Source organism: Ahaetulla prasina, chromosome 6 (genome assembly GCF_028640845.1).
Source record: "Ahaetulla prasina isolate Xishuangbanna chromosome 6, ASM2864084v1, whole genome shotgun sequence".
NCBI lineage: Eukaryota > Metazoa > Chordata > Lepidosauria > Squamata > Colubridae > Ahaetulla > Ahaetulla prasina.
Window position 1 is genome coordinate 7581578 of NC_080544.1, and position 24820 is coordinate 7606397.

At 41.6% G+C, this 24820-nt stretch overlaps 1 protein-coding gene across 1 annotated transcript; it reads right to left on the reverse strand.

Annotated features, from left to right (window-relative positions):
* Positions 1–15236: 15236 nt before the first annotated feature.
* CHCHD1 (coiled-coil-helix-coiled-coil-helix domain containing 1) lies at positions 15237–20542 on the reverse strand. Its single transcript, XM_058187990.1, has 3 exons — positions 20350–20542; positions 18166–18284; positions 15237–15640 (listed from the first exon to the last, which is right to left on the reverse strand). The coding sequence occupies exons 1-3, from the start codon at positions 20540–20542 to the stop codon at positions 15542–15544; spliced, it is 411 nt and encodes a 136-aa protein (XP_058043973.1). The 3' UTR covers positions 15237–15541.
* Positions 20543–24820: the final 4278 nt, after the last annotated feature.

Here is a 24820-nt window from a genome sequence, read left to right on the forward strand (position 1 = left end):
GGGGATGCTGCAACGGTCTTATGTGTACATGATGCCACAGATATCTTTTTTTTTTATTTGCATTTATATCCCGCCCTTCTCCGAAGACTCAGGGCAGCTTACACTATGTTAGCAATAGTCTTCATCCTATTTGTATATTTATATACAAAGTCAACTTATTGCCCCCCCCAACAATCTGGGTCCTCATTTTATCTACCTTATAAAGGATGGAAGGCTGAGTCAACCTTGGGCCTGGTGGGACTAGAACCTGCAGTACTTGCAAGCAGCTGTGTTAATAACAGACTGTCTTAGCAGCCTGAGCCACAGAGGCCCCTAAATAAACTTCAGGCCTGGTGCCATGTTATTAAGCCTTATTATCATGAGAGAAAACTAAAATGAATTGAAGGATCCACAACCCTACCTCCTTTTAAAAAAATCTTACTATCATGTGCCTTGGCCACTCCAAAGCAATGAAAATCTGTCTCAAAGGTGCTTTTTCAAGAGAAAGTTGAAACTTGTAGAAAGTTAGTACCCCCCACCCCGAAGAATGAAATATTTTGAGAAATATTAAAAAGGCAGAAAATTATATATTAAATGAGAAGTAGGGAAACATGCTCTTAAAAGGCAGAAAACAAACTCAGTCTTTCTTAATAGCCCCAAAGAAAACCGAGGAGGTCACCTTTTAAAAATGCAGATTTGGTAATCCACTCAAGACCGAATTAAAATGCCAAGGAAGCCAGCATCTATGATTAATTACATTTGTTAAACAAGATTTAAAAACCCAAGTCATTGCCGGCCTTCAGGAGACAAACTAATTAAAATTAAAATCAAATAACATACACAAAACAAGCCTCTAAATTACAAAATGCTGTAGAACAAACTGTATAAAAATCCATGTATTCATCAAACCAATTGGTCAGCTACCCAGGACCTCAAACCCATGTTCCCCAATAAACCATCTTTCCAATCAGCCTCCATGTTTCCAATGTCTTTCTCCTTACTTGGAACTGAACCAGAGTTAGGAGTTTTTTACACCACTTTACTGCCATCTTGTGGTTTACTGGAGGTTTTTAGTTTAGATCTGGTTGTTCTAATTGTAGCAGGAATGGCAGAACCTGGCAGTGGAGTTGAGAGATCAGCCTAGACTTTCTATGTAGCTTCAAGTGAACTTAGTCCAACCCATCTTGAATTCCATTGACCCTTATATAACCACAAGCAGGTGCTAACTGTTCAGTAAGCTCAGTAAGCTCAGTAAGCTCAAACTGCCCAAGGAGCTGCTGATTCAGTTCTACAGAGGAATTATTGAGTCTGTCGTCTGCACCTCTAGAACTGTCTGGTTCGGTTCTGCAACCCAACAAGAAAAACACAGACTTCAGAGGATAATTAGAACTGCAGAAAAAATAATTGCTACCAACCTGCCTTCCACTGAGGACCTGTATACTGCACATATCAAGAAGAGGGCCGTGAAAATATTTACAGACCCCTCGCATCCTGGACATAAACTGTTTCAACTCCTACCCTCAAAACGACGCTATAGAGCACTGCACACCAGAACAACTAGACACAAGAACAGTTTTTTCCTGAAGGCCATCACTCTGCTAAACAAATAATTCCATCAACACTGTCAAACTATTTACTGAATTTGCACTACTATTAATCTTCCCATTGTTCCCATCACCAATCTCTTTCCATTTATGACTGTATGACTATAACTTGTTGCTGGCAATCCTTATGATTTATATTGATATATTGACCATTAATTGTGTTGTAAATGTTGTACCTTGATGAACGTATCTTTTCTTTTATGTACACTGAGAGCATATGCACCAAGACAAATTCCTTGTGTGTCCAATCACACTTGGCCAATAAAATTCTATTCTATTCTATTCTAGTTGAGAAGATTCCTCTGCATAGGCACGATTAGCAATAAATCAGTTTAACTGGACACGTGAAGGTACAGAAAATTGTGTACCTTCACTATAGGTACAGAAAATTGTAGGTACATAGTAGACCTTGTCTACTATGTACCTACAATTTTCGGTACCTATAGAAAAACACTCTATTTTGGCAACACTCCATTTTGGAGCCAAAGATGTTTTGAAAATGATTAAAATTTTCTCCTAAATTAATCCTAATCCTGTACTTTACCCTGACATATACTGTGGGCATTTCATTCCCGAAGAATGAAATATTTTGGGGAATATTAATAAGAGGCAGAATATTATATTTCCCCAAAGGAGAAATGGAGAAAATTTTTAACAAAAGCAGAAAGCAACCTCCAACAGCCTCCAGCAAATGCCTAAAGTCTTTAGGGATGGAAATTTTATGCCTATTAAGAAATCCGGACCAATCTATTCATAAACAAAACATCTTTAGCTCCAGGTGATGGGATTAAGAAGGACAGGACAGGACCAGTGGTGGGATTCAACATTTTTTTACTACCGGTTCTGTGGGCGTGGCTTGATGGGCGTGGCTAAGTGGGTGTGGCAGGGGAAGGCTACTATAAAATCTCCATTCCCACTCCACTCCAGGGTGCAAGATCCCCATTTCCTCCCGATCAGCTGGGACTCGGGAGGCAGGGCCCATCAAAGGTGGTATTTACTGGTTCTCAAAACTAGTCAGAACCTGCTGAATACCACCTTTGGACATGACCCTTAGGCAGTGGTGGGATTCAAGTAGTTTAACAACCGGTTCTCTGCCCTAATGATTTCTTCCAACAACCAGTTTGCCAAACTGCTCAGAAAGTTAACAACCGGTTCTCCCGAAGTGGTGCAAATCGGCTGAATCTCACCACTGCCCTTAGGACATACCATTAACCCTCCACCAATCAAATAATAACAGCACACAAAGCAAACCTCAAAATTATAAAATACTGTAAAGTGTATAAAAATCCTTGCATTCATCAAGCTAATTTGTCAGGGGTCAAATCAATGAATGGAATCCTTCTTTCCAATCTGCCTCCGTTTTATTTCTAGCACCTTTCTCCCTGCTTGGAACTGAACCAGATAGACTTTCCTTCCAACGATACTGTAACTGGGAATTAGAGTAATGTATGAAGTCATAATTCTTAATTAATACTATACTGTTCAATGGGAGCTAACAAAGATGTATGTTCCAGCTCCAAATCAGTAGTATTTGAGTTTTCTAGATTATTTCAGTTAGCATCCTTTTAAAATAATTATTCTTGAATTTGTAATAAAGGTATCTAATTAATAGTGCATCGATGCACTATGTTGTGCATCTAACTAGACTTTAGCCAAGTCAAACTGATCTGCAACCAGTTAATATTGCCAAAACCAACGGTGAAATCCACTTAACTTCGCTACTGATTTGGGAACGGGAACGTGCAGGAGTGTGCACACGCCTCTTCTGCACATGCGCAGAGGGTAAAAAACGGGATGTAATGATGTCCTGGTGGGTGGGCGGAGTCTCCCGTCGTCGGCACTACCAGTTCACGCAAGCCGGATAGACCCAGCCGGATTTTACCATGGGCCAAAACCCAACAAAAACATTTTTTACAGTCCTTCCCTTGCAGACTATGACTTCAGCATAACTTGGAGCAGGGGTCTCCAACCTTGGTCCCTTTAAGACTTGTGGACTTCAACTCCCAGAGTCCCTCAGCCCGCAAAGCTGGCTGAGGAACTCTGGGAGTTGAAGTGCACAAGTCTTAAAGGGACCAAGGTTGGAGACCCTTGACTTGGAGGGAGAGTTTGTACATATCTCTGAGCTGATGGTCAAGTTGAGAACATTATTCTCTACTGCTGCAGCATTTATGACGAAATCAGGATTAAATTTTTGACAGTAGCTGAATTCAAGAAATTGGACCTTGAATGGTTGAATTGTCTTCTTGGAGGACGTGTTTCCAGCTATTAATGGCCAAGTTGCTATAATTGCTGTATTGTCATTTAAAGTTAGAAAGGGAATTTTAAACTATTAATTCGAGTCCTGACTTTTTGTTTCATATCTAGCACATTTTAATTACCTTATTTTATTTGCTACTTTGTTGTATTTTATGCTATGCTACAGTTATGACCTATGGTTACAACAATAATTCACAAAGTAAAATCAGGGGTCTCCAACCTTGGTCCCTTTAAGACTTGTGGACTTCAATTCCCAGAGTCTGGGAGTTGAAGTCCACAAGTCTTAAAGGGACCAAGGTTAGAGACCCCTGAACTAAACTGAGCAACCAAAATTTACCATAAGTCCTGGTCCAGAGAAACCTCATAGTCAGCCCTTGTCCCAGCTTGAGTCCTTAAAAAAAAACAAAATCATTTGTAGAGAAAAGGTCCGCTTTTAGTAAGATCAAGTGTTTAAGTCAGATCTGAATGTTCCCATGTAAATTTGGTATATTTCCCTTCTCCTCAAGCCTTCCTAGGTCCTCACCTTACTTGGTCATCTGGCTAGGGCCAAAGAGTATTCAAATTTGTTGTTTTGGGAACAGTCCTGGCTTTGGCACTTCTTTTGCATTCCGTTCTCATGGCTGGATGGATTGGCACCTCTGGTTCCTGTCGTTCCTCCCTTCCTGCATTCCCTTACCTTGCTCCCCTTCCCCACTTTTAGGACAGCATGCCATCAATGCGAAGTGAAGCTGAAGCGGTGTTGTTGGTAGATCTGTCACTCACATATTTTTTGTGAGTGGAACACTCATAAGTGTTTTACAATCTCCATTGCAATACTGTGTAGTGATCTATTAATGCAAATTCAATAAAGATATCATAAAGTGTTCTATCTTTTCACATTTTGTTTCATATATGAATTGTTGTTAATTAAGTTAGACTTTCCAGCTTTCAATATTATAATGTAGTATAACTAGTGATGGGATTCAAGTAATTTAACAACCGGTTCTCTGCCCTAATGATTTCTTCCAACAACCAGTTTGCCAAACTGCTCAGAAAGTTAACAAACCGGTTCTCCCGAAGTGGTGCAAACTGGCTGAATCCCACCACTGAGTATAACACCGAAAACCACTTAATATTAGTACTTCTTTTTCATCATTACATTGCTGGCATACTTACTACTTTGATTAAAATATAAAAATATACTGCATATTTAAAAATCATTAAGTATGCATATTCAAGCTCTGAAATTCCTCCTTCATTAACTTTGCCCATCCACTTGCAACATCTGTTCTGGATTACACAGGGAAGAGGAAAGAAAATCCTCATGCATTTTTTACAGATATACACAAAAGCACAGTGTCTACAAATATACTGTCCTCTACTGTGCTGTCACAGAAATTTATTTATTTATTTTATTAGATTTTTATACCGCCCTTCTCCCGAAGGACTCAGGGCGGTGTACAGCCAAATATTAAAAAGCCCACAATATACACATTAAAACAAAATTAAAACAAGCATATTACAAATGGCCGAAATGTAAACAATTTAAGATCATAAAATTCATAAATAGCCCCAAATTAAAAATTTAATAAAACTTTTTATTAAAAAAGTTAAGAAAAAAGTTAAGGAAAAAGTTTTTTTAAAAAAATTCTGAATAAGTAAATTGAACAGAGTGCCAAGGTACAAAACTACCTTCAAAGCTACAAATGTAATATCTTTAAATTCCAGTCTTAAGAAAAAATAAAAATGTTTATTAAAAAAAATCTTAAAACATCTTGATGCTTATGACAAGGAACAGATGAGAGTTAATATTAAACCTGTTTCCCAATTCTATAGAAGTGCTACAGAAGATCAATTCTTTCTGAGAGTTGCATGACTAATTTGCATTTTTTTTTGGTCCAAAATGGATTACTCCATTACTTCAAGCAAACAAAGGACAAAAGAAAGATCAAAGTAAGGATGCTGATGTCATCTGGACACTCTGTGAAATTGCTCTAAAGAACCGTGCATGCTGCATGTTAAAAGGTCCACCCGGAAGCAGCTGAAGAGGATGGAAGGGATTTATGAGTTGGCTGGAAGGTCCCTCTTGCTTTCTTAAGAACCTATAGTCAGTGTTTTTTTGGGCGTTTTTTGTTTTGGAAATCTTCATAACATCTTTTTAAACAAAAGGAGTTAATCTTGTCAGCTCTTTCTCATCAAAGGGATGAAGCAGGAGGAAGACATACTTAAAAGAATACTCAGTTTTGTAATTTAATTGTTTGTAAATGTGTGGAGGCAGAAGGACTCATTCTTAGCCTTTTCGTTTGACAGATCACTAAGCTGTCATCACAAATTTTTGGGAGAACCAGCACATGGAAGATGGTATCTGTGGGCAAAATGCATCTGTTAAACTAATTGCTTTTAAGTGGTTAAAATCTCAAAAGACCATCAAATTATTTGTTGTTGTTGTTGTTAGAGATCTTGTGAGATTTGGTGGTCTCTTGAAATTCTGATTGTATGTTTATATATATTTTAAGAGACAGTCCAGTGTAGCGATTAAAGCATCAGACTGGGAGACTATAGGTTCCAGTCCCACTTCAAGCACAAGACCAGCTGGGCCATCTCTCTAGGAAGAAGGCAAGCACAAACTACTGCCAAAAACTGCAGGGATAGTTCAAGAAGTTAACCAGAGTCAAGATAGACTCAAAGGCATAAAACCAATTATGACAATAACATCTGAGATGAATTAGACATATTGGACCAGGCTGAGCCCGAGGGTATGGGGCCAAGAGCATCATTAATTTGCAATGGCTCCACTCCCACAAGAGTCCATGCTCCCGGTTTTGACCAGCTTGCCCGATCCAGTAGCGATGATGGCTGGTGGTTCGGAGAACCGGTAGCAAAAATCCCTGGCCCCACCCCCTGCCTCTGCTGAGCCATGCCATCATCAGAGGTTTGGTTTTTTTAACTTTTAAAAGCAGTTTTTCTTCAGCCAAAAACATGCCTTTAAAAGTAAAAAAAAAAAAAAAGCCTTTGATGATCCTGTGGCTCAACTGGGATCGTCAGAGCCTTTAAACTTTTTTTTAAGTTTAAGTTTTTTAAGGTTAAGTTTTTTAAGGTTCACCAGAACCTTAAAAAACATGTTTTCTACAAGCTCTTCAGCTGAAGAGCTTGTAGAAAAAAATCCTTTTAAGAGGTTCTGGGCTGATGAGGGAACTTCAGCTGGGATCGTCAGAGGAGCTTTTAAAATCTTTTTTTCCTCTGGCAATCCCAGATGAGTTTCCTGATCATCACAGGCTTTTAAAATCATTTTTTAACAGCCCCCATTTACAATGCCCACCCAGTGCCCCCTCCTCACTTACCTATAATTACTGTTCCTTTCGGGCTGGCAAAGCCATGCTTTTCTTCAGCTACTATAATCAGTTGCATCAGCTAGCAACTGAATCTGCCTGCCTGAAATCCATCTCCTCGTGAGCAACTCAATCTGCCTGCTTTGCTGGCTGAGGAACTCTGGGAGTTGAAGTCCACAAACCTTAAAGTTACTAAGGTTGGAGACCCCTGATCTAAAAAAATACATAAATAAAATAATAAAATAAAATATTTGTGCAGCTTTCTGAGATTTGGTGTGCTTCTGTAGTGTTTCACTCTAACTACACAAACACACAAAATTTCACAAAGCTGTATGTGGCATTGTGTGTGTGTGTGTGTGTGAGTAGTGTTGTGTTGTGTCTGTGTAAAGTGTGAAAGTGGGAGGTTCCTGCTTGTTGCAGGGGCCATTTTGGGTGAAGTGCAGCTGCTTTTACATTGTATGTGAGTCAGTTGTGTTGTGTATGTGTAAAGTGTGAAAGTTGGTTTTTGGTGCCTCTTATTATTTTGTATACTTTGTTTATTATTTTTATTATTTATTGTTATTGGCCACGCCCACCCAGTCATCTGACCACCAAGCCGCGCCCACCAATTAAGCCACACCCACAGAATCAGTAGGGAAAATTTTTAGATTTCACCCCTGGTCCAGGCCCTCTTGAATTCTGTTACTCTTATTCTAGCATCAATTTACCTCTACTGTTAGTAGATCAGATTCTTGTGTATAGGTAGCATGAAATAAACCTGAAGTGCTTTGAACTGAACTCCTGTTCTGTTCCTAGTTATTTGCACCTGACAAGACCGAACTTTCTCAGTGCCAGACATCATAATCCCAATGATATCTACTACAGCACTCCTAACAGATGGCCATTTGGGAAAAGCCATTGAGATCGCATCATTATTGTAAGACAGTGGTTCTCAACCTTCATAGTGCTGCGACCCCTTTAATACAATTCCCCACAATGTGGCCACCCCAATCGTAAAATTATTTTCGTTTTGAATTTATCGCGCCTGAAGCCTTATTGGCTAGCGATCTGAACTGCTTGCGATTGCCTTGAGGACGGAGGCATTAAAGCGGAGACTCCTCCCCTATTAAGTTTATGGCGTCTGAAGCCAGATTAGGCTAGCGATTGGGAGTGATTGCAGCTGGCTTGAGAGGGAGACATCAGAGCAAAGATTTCTCTTTTTTTTAATTCATCGCACCTGAAGCCGAATTCGGCTAGCGATTTGAAGAGCCTGCAGCTGGCTTGTGGAGTCAACTTTTGGAGCGCGATTCTTCGACTCGCAAGTATACTTCCCATATTTCCGATGGTCTTAGGCGACCCCTGGCAAATCGTCATTCGACCCCCAACTGGGTCGCGACCCACAGGTTGAGAACCACTGTTGTAAGAGATTCTTCCTGGTGCCCAGCCCAAATCTCCGTCCTTTTAATTTTGACCCGCTTCTTCTTGTCTTGTCTTCAACAAAGTTAATCTCACATTTCTCATCTTCTGTACCAGAATCTCATGAAGACTCTCCATGCTTGGTAGGCATGTTAAGGTATTAACATCTGCACTTTTACCAGCACTATAGTCATGGACTACATGTGGGAACCATTGTGGAATGGAGATCCCATGCAGTATACATATTGGATGAAGCTGCAACACATATTTTACTGTAGCTATTAGCATAGACCTAATAATGCACGCGATGTCTCAGGGGCTAGGACGTTGAGCTTGTCGATCGAAAGGTCGGCAGCTCAGCGGTTCGAATCCCTAGTGCTGCTGTGTAACGGGGTGAGCTCCCGTTACTTGTCCCAGCTTCTGCCAATCTAGCAGTTTCGAAAGCACGTAAAAATGCAAGTAGAAAAAATAGGGACCACCTTTGGTGGGAAGGTAACAGTGTTCCGTGCGCCTTTGGCGTTGAGTCATGCTGGCCACATGACCATGGAGAAGTCTTCGGACAGCACTGGCTCTTCGGCTTTGAAACGGAGATGAGCACCGCCCCCTAGAGTTAGGAATGACTAGCACATATGTGCGAGGGGAACCTTTACCTTTTAATAATGCACGATTGCTTGGCATAGCTGTGTGCTTTCACCAACCATCAGTAAACAAAAGTAAAGTCTGGCTATTGGACCATTTAAAAATCGGTAGAACATAGAGGTACAGCAGGTAGACATTTCCTAAATAGTGATTAAACGTAGAAAGCTGTTTCAAGACGGAGAAGTAGTAATTATTATTAAGCCACACTATTCTTCCAATGAATGCTTATTGCTGACATTTGTTGTACACAGTTGAAGTATTAATATATCTAGACAAAATAAAAGATTGATCAGAAAATGAATAGAGTATGCTTGCTAGTTCTCCTTGAACAAAGAATGCAGAATTAATTCTTTCAGTTAGGGTTTGGGTTAGTGACCAGATTCTCAAGAATGGTGCATTGCAGGACAAAGGAGTATGTACTTTGTTGTTGTTAGTTGTGAAGTCGTGTCCAATTCATGGACAATGGTCCTCCAGGCCTTCCTATCCTCTACCATCCTCTGGAGTCCATTTAAGCTCATGCCTATTGCTTCAGTGACTCCATCCAGCCACCTCATTCTCTGTCGTCCCCTTCTTCTTTTGCCCTCAATCTTTCCCAGCATTAGGCTCTTCTCCAGTGAGTCCTTCCTTCTCATTAAGTGGCCAAAGTATTTCAGTTTCATCTTCAGGAGATGTACTATAAATGGTTAAATAGGATCTTTGTCCAAAGGTAGCTTCCAAGACAAGTATGCAAAGATGGCTTAATTGTCTGCATTTTTATTCCTCTTCCAGCCTAGTCCTGTCCACAGGCTGAAGTCTATGTACCTGAGAGTATGTTTTAATTTTATCTTCACAAGTACCTGTGAAACAGGGTCGGTTAAAAGAAGATGAATGACCCAAAGTCACTTGCTAAACTATGGTCAGTTGGGTTCTTACATCTGCATTTTCTTGACCAAGCCCAACACTGTAACCAATGTCTTACAATATACTGGCTGTATTATTAGAGGCAAAGAGATGGTTTTTTTGGGAGGAGCAGCAGGTAGAATTTTGCTCATTCATTTTCTTTTGGAATATATCGCAACGTCTTTGCAATTATCTCTCTGAGTCAGCCATTGCAATCAGAGGTGGTACTTTGCATTTATACTTTATAGTGAAGTTTCCACAGCCTGAAATCCCATTAAAGAAATGAATACCTTCCAGCACTTAGGTTATTAAAAATTTAAGTTACATAAAGTTATCAAATTAAAAAAGGTATACAAAGTTATCAAATATTGGTAGTACCATGAAGGAAAAAGATTTAAGTCCTTGGAAGACTCTGGTCTTTAAAACATCACAAAACTTATTTTTGATGCAGCAAACTAATATTTGATGTTTTACTAATTCCAAGGCAGGTGGGTGTGAGCACACTTTCAGCTTAGATCAGGGGTCTCCAACCTTGGAAACTTTTAAGACTTGTGGACTTCAATTTGTTTTATTTATTTATTTTATTTATTTATTTTTGTCACAACATTATATACAAGCACATATAATGATAGAAAAACAATAGGACAGGAACGGTAGGCACTTTTGTGCACTTATGCACATCTCTTATAGTCCTCTTAGGAATGAGGTGAGGTCAATGGTAGACAGTTTTTGGTTGAAGATTTTGGAAGTTTGAGAAGAGACCACAGAGTCAGGTAGCGCGTTCCAAGTGTTAACTCTTGTTACAAAAGTCATATTTTCTGCAATCAAGATTGAAGCGGTTAACATTAAGTTTGAATCTATTGTTTGCTCTTGTGTTATTGCGATTGAAGCTGAAATAGTCTTTAACAGGAAGGACATTGCAATAGATGACACAGGTCATGTCGGAGTCGGCGGAGTTCTAAGTTTTCTGGAGTTGAAGTCCACAAGTCTTAAAGTTACTAAGGTTGGAGATCCCTGGCTTAGATCGAGTCTTGCAATCCCTTAAATTTGGAATTTTAAGCAGGAATTTTCCACTCTCACTAAAAAATGTTGGAGTTTTATTTCAGTAAGTTATCCTCAGTTTGCTGCTGGTTGCTTTTCAGAACAGCTGATCGTTGTGGCAGGTTATTTTCAATGTCCACTGGTGGCTGCTGCCCTTTGCTTGACCTGCAGGGATCTCTGCTCATTGACTGCATCACTGACTTAATGGGAGAATGAGCAAAAGGAAAGAGATATTCAATGACACCTGCATACTTGGGATAGGGGAGGGTTGTTTTAAACTTGGAAATGCCTTTGTAATTCTATTTCTCCGGCATATGTCAACTGGATGCATTGTTATTTAATCATCCGAATAAAGATTGCCTGCAGAAGTCAACTAAAGCACACCAATACAGCAACTTGCACAAAGAATTCATTACAAAGCATAGAGGAGACTGCCAGCCCATTTGCATTCATTCAGTGAGGAGAGCCTGCATCAAATGAGGGAGTTGCTAGTGAGGAAGTCGTTCCATAGTATAGATGCAGTAATTCAGCATCTGCTGGGAAGCAACACCCCTTTTTTGTAGCTTTTTCCTCTTCCTGGATGCATAGGAGAAATAATGAGGAGGAAAGTTAAGTATCTTTCCAAATCCTGGCATTATATGATTATAAATATTCAGACTGCATGCCTGATCGTGGCTAATCAGTCAAGAATCTGAGACAAAGAATCTGCCATGTGTGTAGAACATGACCATAGTTTGCAAACCCCCGCTGTGTAAATTTATTCCTAACGTTTGCATTGCTTTCATGGTGTCAAATGAATCTAACTCTTCCAATGACACAGATCTGTTAGCAAGCTTTTCCATAACCTTGGCATGCCTAGATAGGCTAAATAATATCCCGCCAGGCATCGTGAGCTGGTCACAATGCAAGATTAAACAGTTCAGTGACTGCTGGCAGATGAAAGACCCATCGCCTACCTGCCCAGATCCAAGCCACAGCAGGGAGAGGAACACTTGGGGGAGCACCATCTTTCTGCCGGCCGGGAGCTGATTCTTCATGCTGGCGCTTTACGCTACTGTCTGTGGCTGAATTTATCATTGGTCTCCTGTGCCGCTATTCCCCTCCCTTCGCTTTCATAGGGGCTCAGAGGTTCCTGTCATTTTCATGCAAGGAACAAAACTCACAGCAGCCCCATTAAAGGCATACTTGTCTTCGTCACTTTAGCTTTTCCTCCTCCAGCAAAAAATGGTCAAGTGGAAATCTTTGCTTTGAACAACGAAAGAAAGCAAAATTATTTTGCTTGCTACTTCTGCACTTTTTTTTTTTTTTTGGTACCTATTCGGCGTTTTAGCTCACCTCTTCTTCCTAAAAGAGGCTTTTCCTTGAGCATTGTACATGCCCAATTCTCACAGATTTCTGCCTTCCAAACTGGACTAGGATTGGGCTTTTCAGTGGTCGTCTTGCTGATACGGACTTCATTGCAAAACAAACGTTTTGGGCTTCATCCAGCTTTTATAAAAGACCTCCATATGGACAAGAGACTTGAGATATCCTGGTTGCCTAAGAGAAAAATCTCCCTCAAGATAGCTCTTAATTCAAAGGTAGATCATTCAAATTAATTAGTGGGTTTAATATGGTTTAGCATAAATCATATTTTTCGCCGCTGGCAGAGCAAATTTTTAATTTGGATAATTTATTAATTGAGAGTAAATTAATAAATTAGCCAAATGAAAAACATTATTGCCAATCATGAAAAATATATTTTATTCACTGCATTAAGACAGAGTCTTAAGAATATCCTTAACGGGTTTCAAAGGAAGTTAAATGCTTGAACACCAACTGGCAGTCAGAAGACATGATCAATATTTTAATTTCACAAGATATAGAGAAATTTAACCATAGTTTCAATTGGGAAAATGTGATAATCCTAGACCAGGCCAAATCCAAAAATGCCAGGGAGTTTCTAGAACAGGGCGGTCAAACTGGAGTTCTTTGAGGGCTGGATTAGCATTGTAGTTCTCCTTGGGCCAGTGGGGGGGGGAGGGGAGATGGGATGGACACCTCCTGCAGCAGTTTGCTGGCCAAAACAGGGCACAAAATGCACCCAGCAAAATCCTGCAGGAGGCCATCCAGGTTGAAAACAGACTGTGGGGTGGGGTGGGGATGGAGCACACGCCCCCCCACCCCACCCCGTTTTGTCCACCCGAGGCACTGCAGGCCGGTCCTTTGCTATTTCCAGGCTGGCCCCGCAGGCCAGATTTAAGCACTCCGCAGGCCAAATTCGGCCCACGGGCCTCGAGTTTGACATCCCTGTTCTAGAAGCCTGGCACTCTTGACAAATCACCCATCAATAGACACACAGACATTAACAACATCTGTAGATTATGCAAGAGAGACAATCAACAATCAAGCTTTGCTGGCTGAGGGACTCTGGGAGTTGAAGTCCACCAGTCTTAAAAGAGCCAAGTTTGCAGACCCCTGACCCAGATCAATGTAGATTAACTCACAAGGTTAACTTCAGACCAAAAATCAAGTAAGCAGTACACAACCAAGAAACTGCCGAAGACCCATCAGTAAACAACAGCCCAACCAAAGATTCCCTAAGACTGCTCCCACCCTCCTACATGGTCCGTTTTCGGCCAGCAGTGTTGCAGGAGGATTGGAATGGACTGGATTACAATGGCCCATTTAATTAGGTCCATTTAATCTACAATCAACCATCTATAATCGACAGCCATTTCTATTTACTATCCTGGACATTTACCTCTGCTGTTAGATCTTGTATTATCATGTTATTTATGCTATTGTATTATTAGTTGAATAATAAAAATAACAATAGCATAAAGGGCCTCTGTGGCTCAGACTGGTAAGACAGTCTGTTATTAACAGCAGCTGCTTGCAATTACTGCAGGTTCAAGTCCCACCAGGCCCAAGTCCCACCAGGCCCAAGGTTGACTCAGCCTTCCATCCTTTATAAGGTAGGTAAAATGAGGACCCAGATTGTTGGAGGGGCAATAAGTTGACTTTGTATATAATATACAAATGGATGAAGACTATTGCTTGACACAGTGTAAGCCGCCCTGAGTCTTCGGAGAAGGGCGGGGTATAAATGCAAAAAAAAAAAAAATAGCTTTTCTTCCTGGAAAAGCAATTTACTATTAAGCTATTAAAGGGTGTAAATTTAAAAATAAGAAGTTTAGTGGAGTATGAAGAATAAGTAATAAATGTTTGCTAGTAATATCTGGTAGAAGAGATAGGAAAATGGTTATAGTAAAAAACGGTGAAAAGAAAGAACGGAAAAAATACATCTTGAGCCTGTGTCAGACACCTACCCCGGCCACACCCATCATGACCACGCCCACCCCTGGACATACACGTACACATACCGGCCCTCCGAAGTCAAACACAACCCTGGTGTGGCCATCAATCAAATTGAGTTTGACACCCCTGATCTAGATTATCACATTTGGACAATTCTTCACTGATGTTTAATTTGGTAAAAAGTAATGTTGTTGGGGCTCACCACTTTCTACCTTCACACACAGAGATCATGAGACGCTTATTATATTAAACATCCTTTTGGTCTGAATGGGTACTAGGATGCAGCATAAAGATCTTACTAAGGGCTTTTCCAGGTCTCTGAATATTATTAGGGAGAATCAAAGTGCCTCCGTTCTTCAAAGCCTCATCATCCCACAAATGCCAAGACATTCCTAGGACTTAGCAATGGGTAGTTTTTGGAAGCAGGACTTGAAAGAGCTCCTGGTTGAGAGTACTTTCAAGTGGAAGCTCCTTGGGGACTGGATTCAACTGACTGTCTGACATTCCCACTAGGACACGAGGGGACAATCATGATCTAGATCAGGGGTCTCCAACCTTGGACCCTTTAAGACTTGTGGACTTCAACTCCCAGAGTTCCTCAGCCAGCTTTGCTGGCTGAGGGACTCTGGGAATTGAAGTCCACAAGTCTTAAAGGGTCCAAGGTTGGAGACCCCTGATCTAGAGAAGTGCTGCTACCAAGAAAGATCCAGAAGACAGAGGAGGGAATCTCATGGATAGGATAAATAGATTTACATAATCTGGTAGAAACGCTGTTTTAGCCAGGGTTTAGCAGACAAAACTTACTCCACTAGAAGAACTTGACTATACATGAAAAATTAATTTATAATTTAATTTTAGTATGTAGGTAGCATGTTTCATTGTATGGTTTTATTTCATATAACTCAATATGACAATAAATGGACAATCTATCAGAAAGTTTTCTGCTTGAAGAACCTTCACATCAGAGAAAATGCAAGCTTTGGTCTTACTGGCAGCAGGTCTTTTTAGACAAAGTCACTTATATAATTCTGAAGATTATTTCTCCTCAGTTTTAACAAGTGAGGGTGGGGGAGTTTTCCAAACTTGATCTAATTTCAGGTTTTAATAACCAGATATTTACAGAAACAATTTTTGTTAATATTAGTATGTAATATTTGGGTGTCGTCCAAGTAATTTGTTGACTTTTTCTGCATCAAGAGTTCCTGAAGATTCTTCTGGAGTTGTCTCTTTTTTCTTTGCCTGAAAAGAGCACAAATAAATTTATGGAGTTATTGAACTGCAGTGTAAATTCCCAGTCATTTTTCCAATGTTATTGATCCCAGTCACTAAATGACTAGAGTTAATTTTGACAAACCAAACAGGTATTGTCAAAAGTCCCTTATTCCTCACTTATTACTCAAACTAACAATTAATTTTATGGCAAATGTAGAGTAGTTGGATTTTTAAAATCTATTCCTAGGAATATGAAAAAAATATATTATTTTGGTCACACTTTGTGACTAGTTTGGTCTTATCCTGCTAGTTGTTTTTTAAGAATCTATTATTTTCTACAAATAAGTGTAACAGAAAAAACATAATTGGCAATATGACTTTTCGGACGCATTCTGTATAAACTATTTTGATGATGCAGACAGCTCATACTTTCTATAACCACAAGGAAAACAATGAGAAGCAAATATGTAATGTATGGACCGTTTCAGCAATTATTTTTCTTTTAACAAGTTTCCTTTTTTTACAAAGCATCATAACTACTTCCAATTTTAGTATGGGAATGAGACTTGTATGCAGTCTCCCAGATATCCAAAGCCAATTTTGGGGATATGGTATACTTCCAACTTTTTCTCTCAATTCTATTTTGTAACAATCGTTGAGCAATTAGGCATATGCTACCTCCATTTTTATTTTGTTTTGTTAGCAATAAAGTTAGCTGTTGAGTATTGAACATTTTGTTGCTGGCAGTCCTTATGATTTATATTGATCTATTGACCATCAATTATGTTGTAAATGTTGTACCTTGATGAACGTATCTTTTCTTTTATGCACACTGAGAGCATATGCACCAAGACAAATTCCTTGTGTGTCTAATCACACTTGGCCAATAAAAAATTCTATTCTATTCTATTCTATTCTATTCTATTCTATTCTATTCTATTCTATTCTATTCTATTCTATTCTATTCTATTTTGCCTCTGTGCTATTCTTCTCCTACGTCAAGGAGCATACTCCCAATTACAGGATCAATTTTAACTTTTCGGTTCTAGAAAAAGATGATAGAAATCAATAGTTTCAAAAAAAATGCAATTTGGACTTTTTTTTAAGTTTCAAGCTTAAATTGGGATGTTCCAACATCACCCGAAGCAATGTGGTCTCATCATGGCCCTATTCGGAGGTCAAAATAAGCATTCCCAATTGAGTCATTTCCAATCTGAACCAACACAGAAATATTTCCAAATTGCACCTCCCAGGGTTGTTCAAAATAGTTTGCACAGTTCTTTGGCTTTTTTTAAAAAAAGTTTTTTTTTTTTTTACATTTATATCCCGCCCTTCTCCGAAGACTCAGGGCGGCTTACAGTGTATAAGGCAATAGTCTCATTCTATTTGTATATTTTACAAAGTCAACTTATTGCCCCCCCAACAATCTGGGTCCTCATTTTACCTACCTTATAAAGGATGGAAGGCTGAGTCAACCTTGGGCCGGGCTTGAACCTGCAGTAATTGCAGGCTACTGTGTTCTAATAACAGGGTCCTTACAGCCTGAGCTATTCCGGCCCTTTGAAAGTGGTTCATAGAGTGAGGATAACAAAGAGTTAAAGCAGGCTCTTTTTTCAATGAAATGACAATAGTGGTAGTGATGTTATCCTAGTCTTGTTTCTCATTTTAATAATGTAAGTGGCAGTATTATGGGCTCCAGCAGTATCGACTACATCCCCTGGCTGACAAATATTTTAAATTATTTCAAGAGCAATTTATTTAGGATTTCATATGCTACCACCAGTATCTTGAAGCATCAACTGTCCCTGCTTATATTTGCTAAATTATCATTGCTGCCCATTTTAATTAGATGAAAGTTTATTAAAGAAATTTTAAATAAAATACTATGCAATTAAAACGGCTGGTGATTCTAAGGCATTACAAACTCAATATAATAATAATAATAATAATAATAATAATAATAATAATAATAATAATAATAATAATAATAATAATAATAATAATAATAATAATAATAATAATAATTATTATTATTATTTAATTTTTATACCGCCCTTCTCCTGAAGGACTCAGGGCGGTTCACAGCCAAGTAAAAACAACAGTAAATAAATGCAATACAAATAAAATCAATAATAAAAAACTTATTCAATTTGGCCCCAATTTAAAAATACATTTAAAACCATAAAACCCATTAAAATTTAAAAACCCAATAATAAAAATTCTAAAAATTCTATGCCAGTCCTGCGTGGAAGAATAGATACGTCTTCAGCTCGCGGCAGAAGGTCCGAAGGTCAGGAAGTTGTCGAAATCCTGGGGGAAGTTCGTTCCAGAGGGTGGGAGCCCCCACAGAGAAGGCCCTTCCCCTGTGGGCCGCCAGCCGGCATTGCTTGGCTGACGGTACCCTGAGGAGTCCCTCCCTGTGAGAGCGCACGGGGCGGTGGGAGGCAAACGGTGGCAGTAGGCGGTCCCGTAAGTAACCCGGTCCTAAGCCATATATATATGGAAAACAGTTTCTTTATAGAATATTGGGGGGGAAAATAAAATGCAATTACTTCTGCTTTTGCTGCACATTCAAAGTATGTCTTAATCTCCTTAGCACAAGCACTGTCGCTGAACTCATGTGCCTTCCAGCAAGCCATCATCAATGCCATTTCTGTAACACAACTTGCCTCTGTAAAAAAAAGAAAAAAAGAAACTCCCATTATCCAGGAGTATTTTATAACTTCTATAAATCTATTGCAAAAGCAACACACAAAATGAGGAACAACATACAGCAGGCACTGATCGCAGCGTATTATTTCAAAGGCTGTTAACCTCCACTGGAATTGAAAATTCTTAAATAGTATCTATAATGGGAAGGAGGATGAGGGAGAAAGTCACTGGTCAATGGAAAGACATTTGATCAAGGTGGGCCAGATCCCTGTATGTAATACCTGGCACAAGACAGATATTCGATCAGATAGATTTTAGCAGAATCGGTAGAAGCTGTGTGAACCGGTACATACATGTTGGATGTCCGTACATATCAGTGGTGGGTTGCTACTGGATCAGGCGAACTGGTAGCGGCTGCGGCGGGAGGCTCTGCCCACCCACCCAGATGCTTCTGCGCATGTGCAAAGTGTCATGTGTGTGAGTGAGCATGCGAGTGCCCAAGAACAAACCGGTAATGATGGGTTTTGAAACCCGCCCCTGGTACCTATGCACATGGGGTAAGCTTCCCTCTCTAGCCTATACCTGGGAATGAAGTCCACGCGCCTTAAAAGTTGGGGAAGTTGAAAAATAACGGTGTATATGGATAATTCTGTTCAAATATATATATGCTTGTCATATGCCCTTCAAGGAGCCCACAGAAACTCAGGTAAAGTCAAGATGATCCGGACTCCAGGTAATATTAGGGGCACGAAAGTGACTTTCTGCTTCCTCTTTCCTGGCGGTTTCCCCCAGGATTTTGCCAGCCATTATTTTAACAGACATTTCTCTCCTCATTGTGCTTTTCATGACTTGTGTAGGAAAAGAAAAAAGACATTTACCAAATCAACATCAGATCTGCTCTGTTAAGCACTGAGAGGTGATTACAGGAAATCTTTCAATGGAAAGGTCACATTAATTTTCAGAATGATGTACTACTTTTTCCTCTTCCACCCCTTTCAAGAACTGCTTCTTTAACAAAGATGTCTTTTTATCCAGTATGACCTGAAGCTTTAATGGCCGGGTGGCTGTTTATTAAGCCTGAAGCACTTGATTAGATTAACAGGGTTGCAAGGGACCTTGTAGGTCATCTAGTCCAACCCCCCTCCTCCCAAGCAGAAGACCCTACACCATTTCTGATGGATTGGCTGTCCAGTCTCTTCTTGAAAGCCTTCAATAATGAAGCTCCCACAACTTCTGAAGGCAACTTCTGTTCCATGGGTTGATTGTTCTCACTGTCAGAAATTTCTCCTTATTTCTAGGTTGAATCTCTCCTTGATCAGTTTCCATCCATTATTCCTTGTTTGGCCTTCGGGTGCTTTGGAGAATAGCTTGACCCCTTCCTCTCTGTGGCAGCCCCTCAAATATTGGAAGATGCTATCCTGTCTCCCCTGGTCCTACTTTTCACTAGACTATCCATGCCCAGTTCCTGTAACTGTCCATCCTATGTTTTAGTCTCCAGTCCCCTCATCATCCTTTTGTTCTTTTTGCACTCCTAATACTAGGTTTTAAGAGAATAACAGAGTTATTCTGTTAAAGGGACCTTGTAGGTCATCTAGTCCAACCCCCACCCAAGCAGGAGACCCTACACCATTTTTGACAGATGGCAGTCCAGTCTCTTCTTGAAAGTCTCCAGTGGTGAAGCTCCCACAACTTCCGGAGACAACTTCTGTTCCACGGGTTGATTGCTCTTCCTGTCAGAAAATTCCTCCGTATTTCCAGGTTGAATCAGTTTCCATCCATTATTCTTTGTCTGGCCTTCAGGTGCTTTGGAGCAGAGGTCTCCAACCTGGGCCACTTGAAGCCCGGAGGACTCCAACTCCCAGAATCCCCCAGCCAGGGTCTCCAACCTGGGCCACTCTAAGCCCGGAGGACTCCAACTCCCAGAATCCCCCAGCCAGGGTCCCCAACCTGGGCCACTTGAAGCCCGGAGGACTCCAACTCCCAGAATCCCCCAGCCAGGGTCTCCAGCCTGGGCCACTTTAAGCCTGGAGGACTCCAACTCCCAGAATCCCCCAGCCAGCAAAGCGCCGCTGGCCTTGGCCTACCTCCGAGCTTCAGTCGCCGGTTGGAGACGCGGTCGGCTAGCACCAGAGGCAGTTTCGCTTTGATCGGGCGACGCCTGCCGGAGACCTTCACCATGTCGCCGAAGCGGCTCCGGCAGAACGAAATTCCACCGGGCGAGCCCGCCATGGCACACCGGAAGAGCGGCCGCCACGTGATGGCCCCCCCGAGCACCATAGAGCCGCACTTCCGGTGCTCAAGAGCGGCCGCCACTCACTCCAGGCTCTCCAGTTGGGCGGGCGGGTGCGCGCGCATCCACTTGCATCCTGAACGTGGGGCTCGAAGCCAGAGTGACGGGGGGGGGGGCTGTGGGGACCCCTTTGGGGGCCAATGTGGGTGGAGGGCCGGGGTAGGCCGAGGGGGGAGGGACGTTGTGCCCAATAAATGTAATAAAGCAGGGGTCTCCAACCTGGGCCACTTTAAGCCTGGAGGACTTCAACTCCCAGAATCCCCCAGCCAGAATTCTGGGAGTTGGAGTCCTCCAGGCTTCAGGTGGCCCAGGTTTGGGACCCTGGCTGGGAGATTCTGGGAGTTGAAGTCCAGCCAGGCTTCAAGTGGCCCAGGTTGGAGACCCTGGCTGGGGGATTCTGGGAGTTGGAGTCCTCCAGGCTTCAGGTGGCCCAGGTTTGGGACCCTGGCTGGGGGATTCTGGGAGTTGAAGTCCTCCGGGCTTAGAGTGGCCCAGTTTGGGGACCCTAGCTGGGGGATTCTGGGAGTCGGAGTCCTCCAGGCTTAAAGTGGCCCAGGTTGGAGACCCTGGCTGGGGGATTCTGGGAGTCGGAGTCCTCCAGGCTTAAAGTGGCCCAGGTTGGAGACCCCTGTAATAAAGAGAATGGACTAGGTGCATTCTGGAGCAGGGCGGGGTCTCCAACCTTGGTGATTCCCAGGGTTCCTCAGCCAGCAAAGGATTATAGGAATCTTCTTTGGAACTTGTAAACATAATGAATGAGAATAAAGTCAATTTCTCGTTGATATATTCTAATATATCAACCTCTTTCTTTTTATTACTCTATGCTTTGGTCAATCATGAATAATTTCTTACATGAAGGTACCTTAGGGTACCTTAGCTTCAATACCTTCCTCTCTATCCATCCATCCATCCAACTGCACTGAATATTCCGATAGAAAACTTTACAGTTACAAATTGTGGTTTCATGCCATTCAACAGATTAGCCTCGCTATTTTTATTTATTTATTTATTCATATTTTTATACCGCCCTTCTCCGAAGACTCAGGGCGGTGTACAGCCAATAAAACAACAAGAATCCTAACCAATTAAAATAAAATATCAAGTTTAAAAAACTGATTCAATCGCTGTATACTTAAAATATTAGCTAAAATTTATCAAAACTAAAACCTTAATAAAACCCTATTAAAACCCACTAAAAACCCCATACTAAAATCAATCGGGCCAGCCCCGCTTGGTGAAAAAAGAAAGTCTTCGGCTCGCGCTTAAAGGTCTGGAGATCAGGGAGGAGACGGAGTCCCACCGGCAGCTCATTCCATAAAGCCGGGGCCCCCACAGAGAACGCCCTTCCCCTGGGGGCCGCCAGCCGACATTGACTAGCCGACGGCACCCTAAGAAGACCCTCCCTGTGGGCGCGCACTGGACGTACCGGACAATGGGAGGTAACTGTCGGCAGCAGGCGGTCCCGTAAATATCCCGGTCTAATGCCATGGAGCGCTTTAAAGGTGATAACCAACACCTTGAAGTGCACCGGGAAGACCACCGGCAACCAATGCAGCCTGCGCAGGAGAGGTGTTACATGGGAGCTACGAGGAGCTCCCTCAATCCCCCGCGCGGCCGCATTCTGCACCAGTTGGAGCCTCCGGGTGCTCCTCAAGGGGAGCCCCATGTAGAGAGCATTGCAGTAATCCAGACGGGAAGTGACGAGGGCATGAGTGACCGTGCATAACGCGTCCCGGTCCAGGAAAGGGCACAATTGGCGAATCAGGTGAACCTGATGAAAAGCTCCCCTGGCGACGGCTGTCAAATGATTTTCTAAAGACAGCCGTGCATCTAGGAGAACGCCTAAATTCCAGAGACCTCTTGGAGACGAATTCATCACGGCTGACTGTTGGGGGCGAGTCATTGGGCCCGATGGAGAGGGTGCGCAACTTGGGTGTCCTCCTGGATGAACGGCTGTCTTTTGAAGATCATTTGACGGCCGTCTCCAGGAGAGCTTTTTACCTGGTTCGCCAGTTACGCCCCTTTCTAGACCGGGATGCCCTATGCACGGTCACTCATGCCCTTGTGACGTCTCGTCTGGATTACTGCAATGCTCTCTACATGGGGCTCCCCTTGAAGGGCATCCGGAGGCTTCAGTTAGTCCAGAATGCAGCTGCGCGGGTGATAGAGGGAGCCCCTCGTGGCTCCCATGTGACACCTATCCTGCGCAGACTGCACTGGCTACCTGTGGCCTTCCGGGTGCGCTTCAAGGTCTTGGTAACTACCTTTAAAGCGCTCCATGGCATAGGGCCGGGCTATTTACGGGACCGCCTGCTGCGACCGAATACCTCTCACCGACCCGTGCGCTCTCACAGAGAGGGACTCCTCAGGGTGCCGTCAGCTAGGCAGTGCCGTCTGGCAACACCCAGGGGAAGGGCCTTCTCTGTGGGGGCTCCCACCCTCTGGAACGAACTCCCCCCAGGACTTCGTCAACTTCCGGACCTCCGAACCTTCCGTCGCGAGCTTAAAACACATCTATTCATCTGCGCAGGACTGAATTAGATTTTAAATTTTATATTGGTTTTAATGGGTTTTATTATTTATATTGTTTTTTAAAAAATTGGGCCATGTAGAATAAGCTTTTTAACTGTTATTTTATTTTGTATTTATATGTACCTTTTTTATTTGCCTGTGAACCGCCCTCAGTCCCTAGGGAGATAGGGCGGTATACAAATATGATAAATAAATAAATAAATCATTGGCTGACGTTAAGGTTCTGCTATAATGCTAGGTTGGGATGGATGGTTTCCCGATTTTTGAAAGGGTTCGCACACCTCCAACGATTTCAGAATCCAGATTAATTGCTCAGTATGCCTAACGCAGCCTGAAACAATATTTGCAGTCCTGTCACCCTTTTCCTGTTTAGTATTATCTCTTTAATGTCCTTAGGCTTCCCAGTGCCAGGTATGACATAGCGTCTGTCTCAAGTGTTTAATGAGCAGTATGGAGCATCTTGGCTCAGCTTGTGCATTCATTTTATAGGAGATATATGGCGTTTTTTAAACAGCACCAGAAAGTCTAATTATTATTCTTGAATCCTATTAGATTTAGTTATTACAGGTGAAGGATATTTAAAATAATTGCTTTTCACATGGAAAAACAGGCCTATACATTAAAGATGTATAGATGTATGCTGGGGAAAAACATCAGGAGGAGCAGGGATCCAGGCAGTGAGCCTCATGCTCACCTTGGTAAGATGTTAATATGACAGCAAAATGGTTGAATTTCATTTTCTTTCGAACTTGTTAACAATATTCAGAGATTTTGACCTTTATGTTTAAATAAATTATTTAAATTATATAAATAATAGCAGTGAATGTTAAGCTCTGGATATTATATATCAAGTTTTAGCAAAAATTAGTCACAGTTCCCATAAAACTCCACCTTGCAGGTAACAGTTAATTCCCTTTTTCTAGCCATCACCTTTGTTATTCTTCCAGATTTCCCGCTGTTTTTGGATTATCCTGTTTTTTGTGCAGTGAAGTAAGTTTCAAAACCAAAACAGAATCAGGATTGAGAGGGACCTCCGAGGTCTTCTAGCCAATTCCCTTCCCAGAGCAGGAATCGTCATACCATCCTGGACAAATGCCTGCCCAATCTTTTCTTTAAAACTTCTCTGATGGAATATTCATGAGTTCAGGAGGCCGGCTGCTCCCCAGTTTAATAACTCTCATGTTGAGGAAATTCCTCCTTAGTCCAAGTTTTGTCAGCGCTCTCATGTAAAGAGGAAACCTGATTAGATGAACTAATTCCACTTTATTTAAGGCTGTATTAACGGAATTTTGCAAACTTCCTGCCACCACTTATAACTGTTTGAACAATTAGGGTGGGTTCTTCCTAAATTTGTTCCTTTGACCAGACAAGAGAGAGGAGCATCTGGGGCTCTTCTCTCTCTTGTCTAATCACATTTCTTCCCCTTGAAGGTTAAGGGCATCCATATATTTCATTACAATTTTGGATCTTTCACTGTAAAGCTTCCGTATATTCTTGTCTTACCCATCAGATGCTAGAGAGAGTAGATCTACCGTATTCTCTTTCCTATGATGTTCCTTCATGTATTGGAAGACCGCTATGATGTCGTCATCTTTAAGCTTGTTGAGGTGCAATTGATTTTTCTGTAGTAATAGTACAGGTAGTCCTCAACTTATGACCATAATTGAGCCCAAAATTTATGTTGCTAAGTGACACGTTTGTTAAGTGAGTTATGACCTTGCTTGCCACAGTTG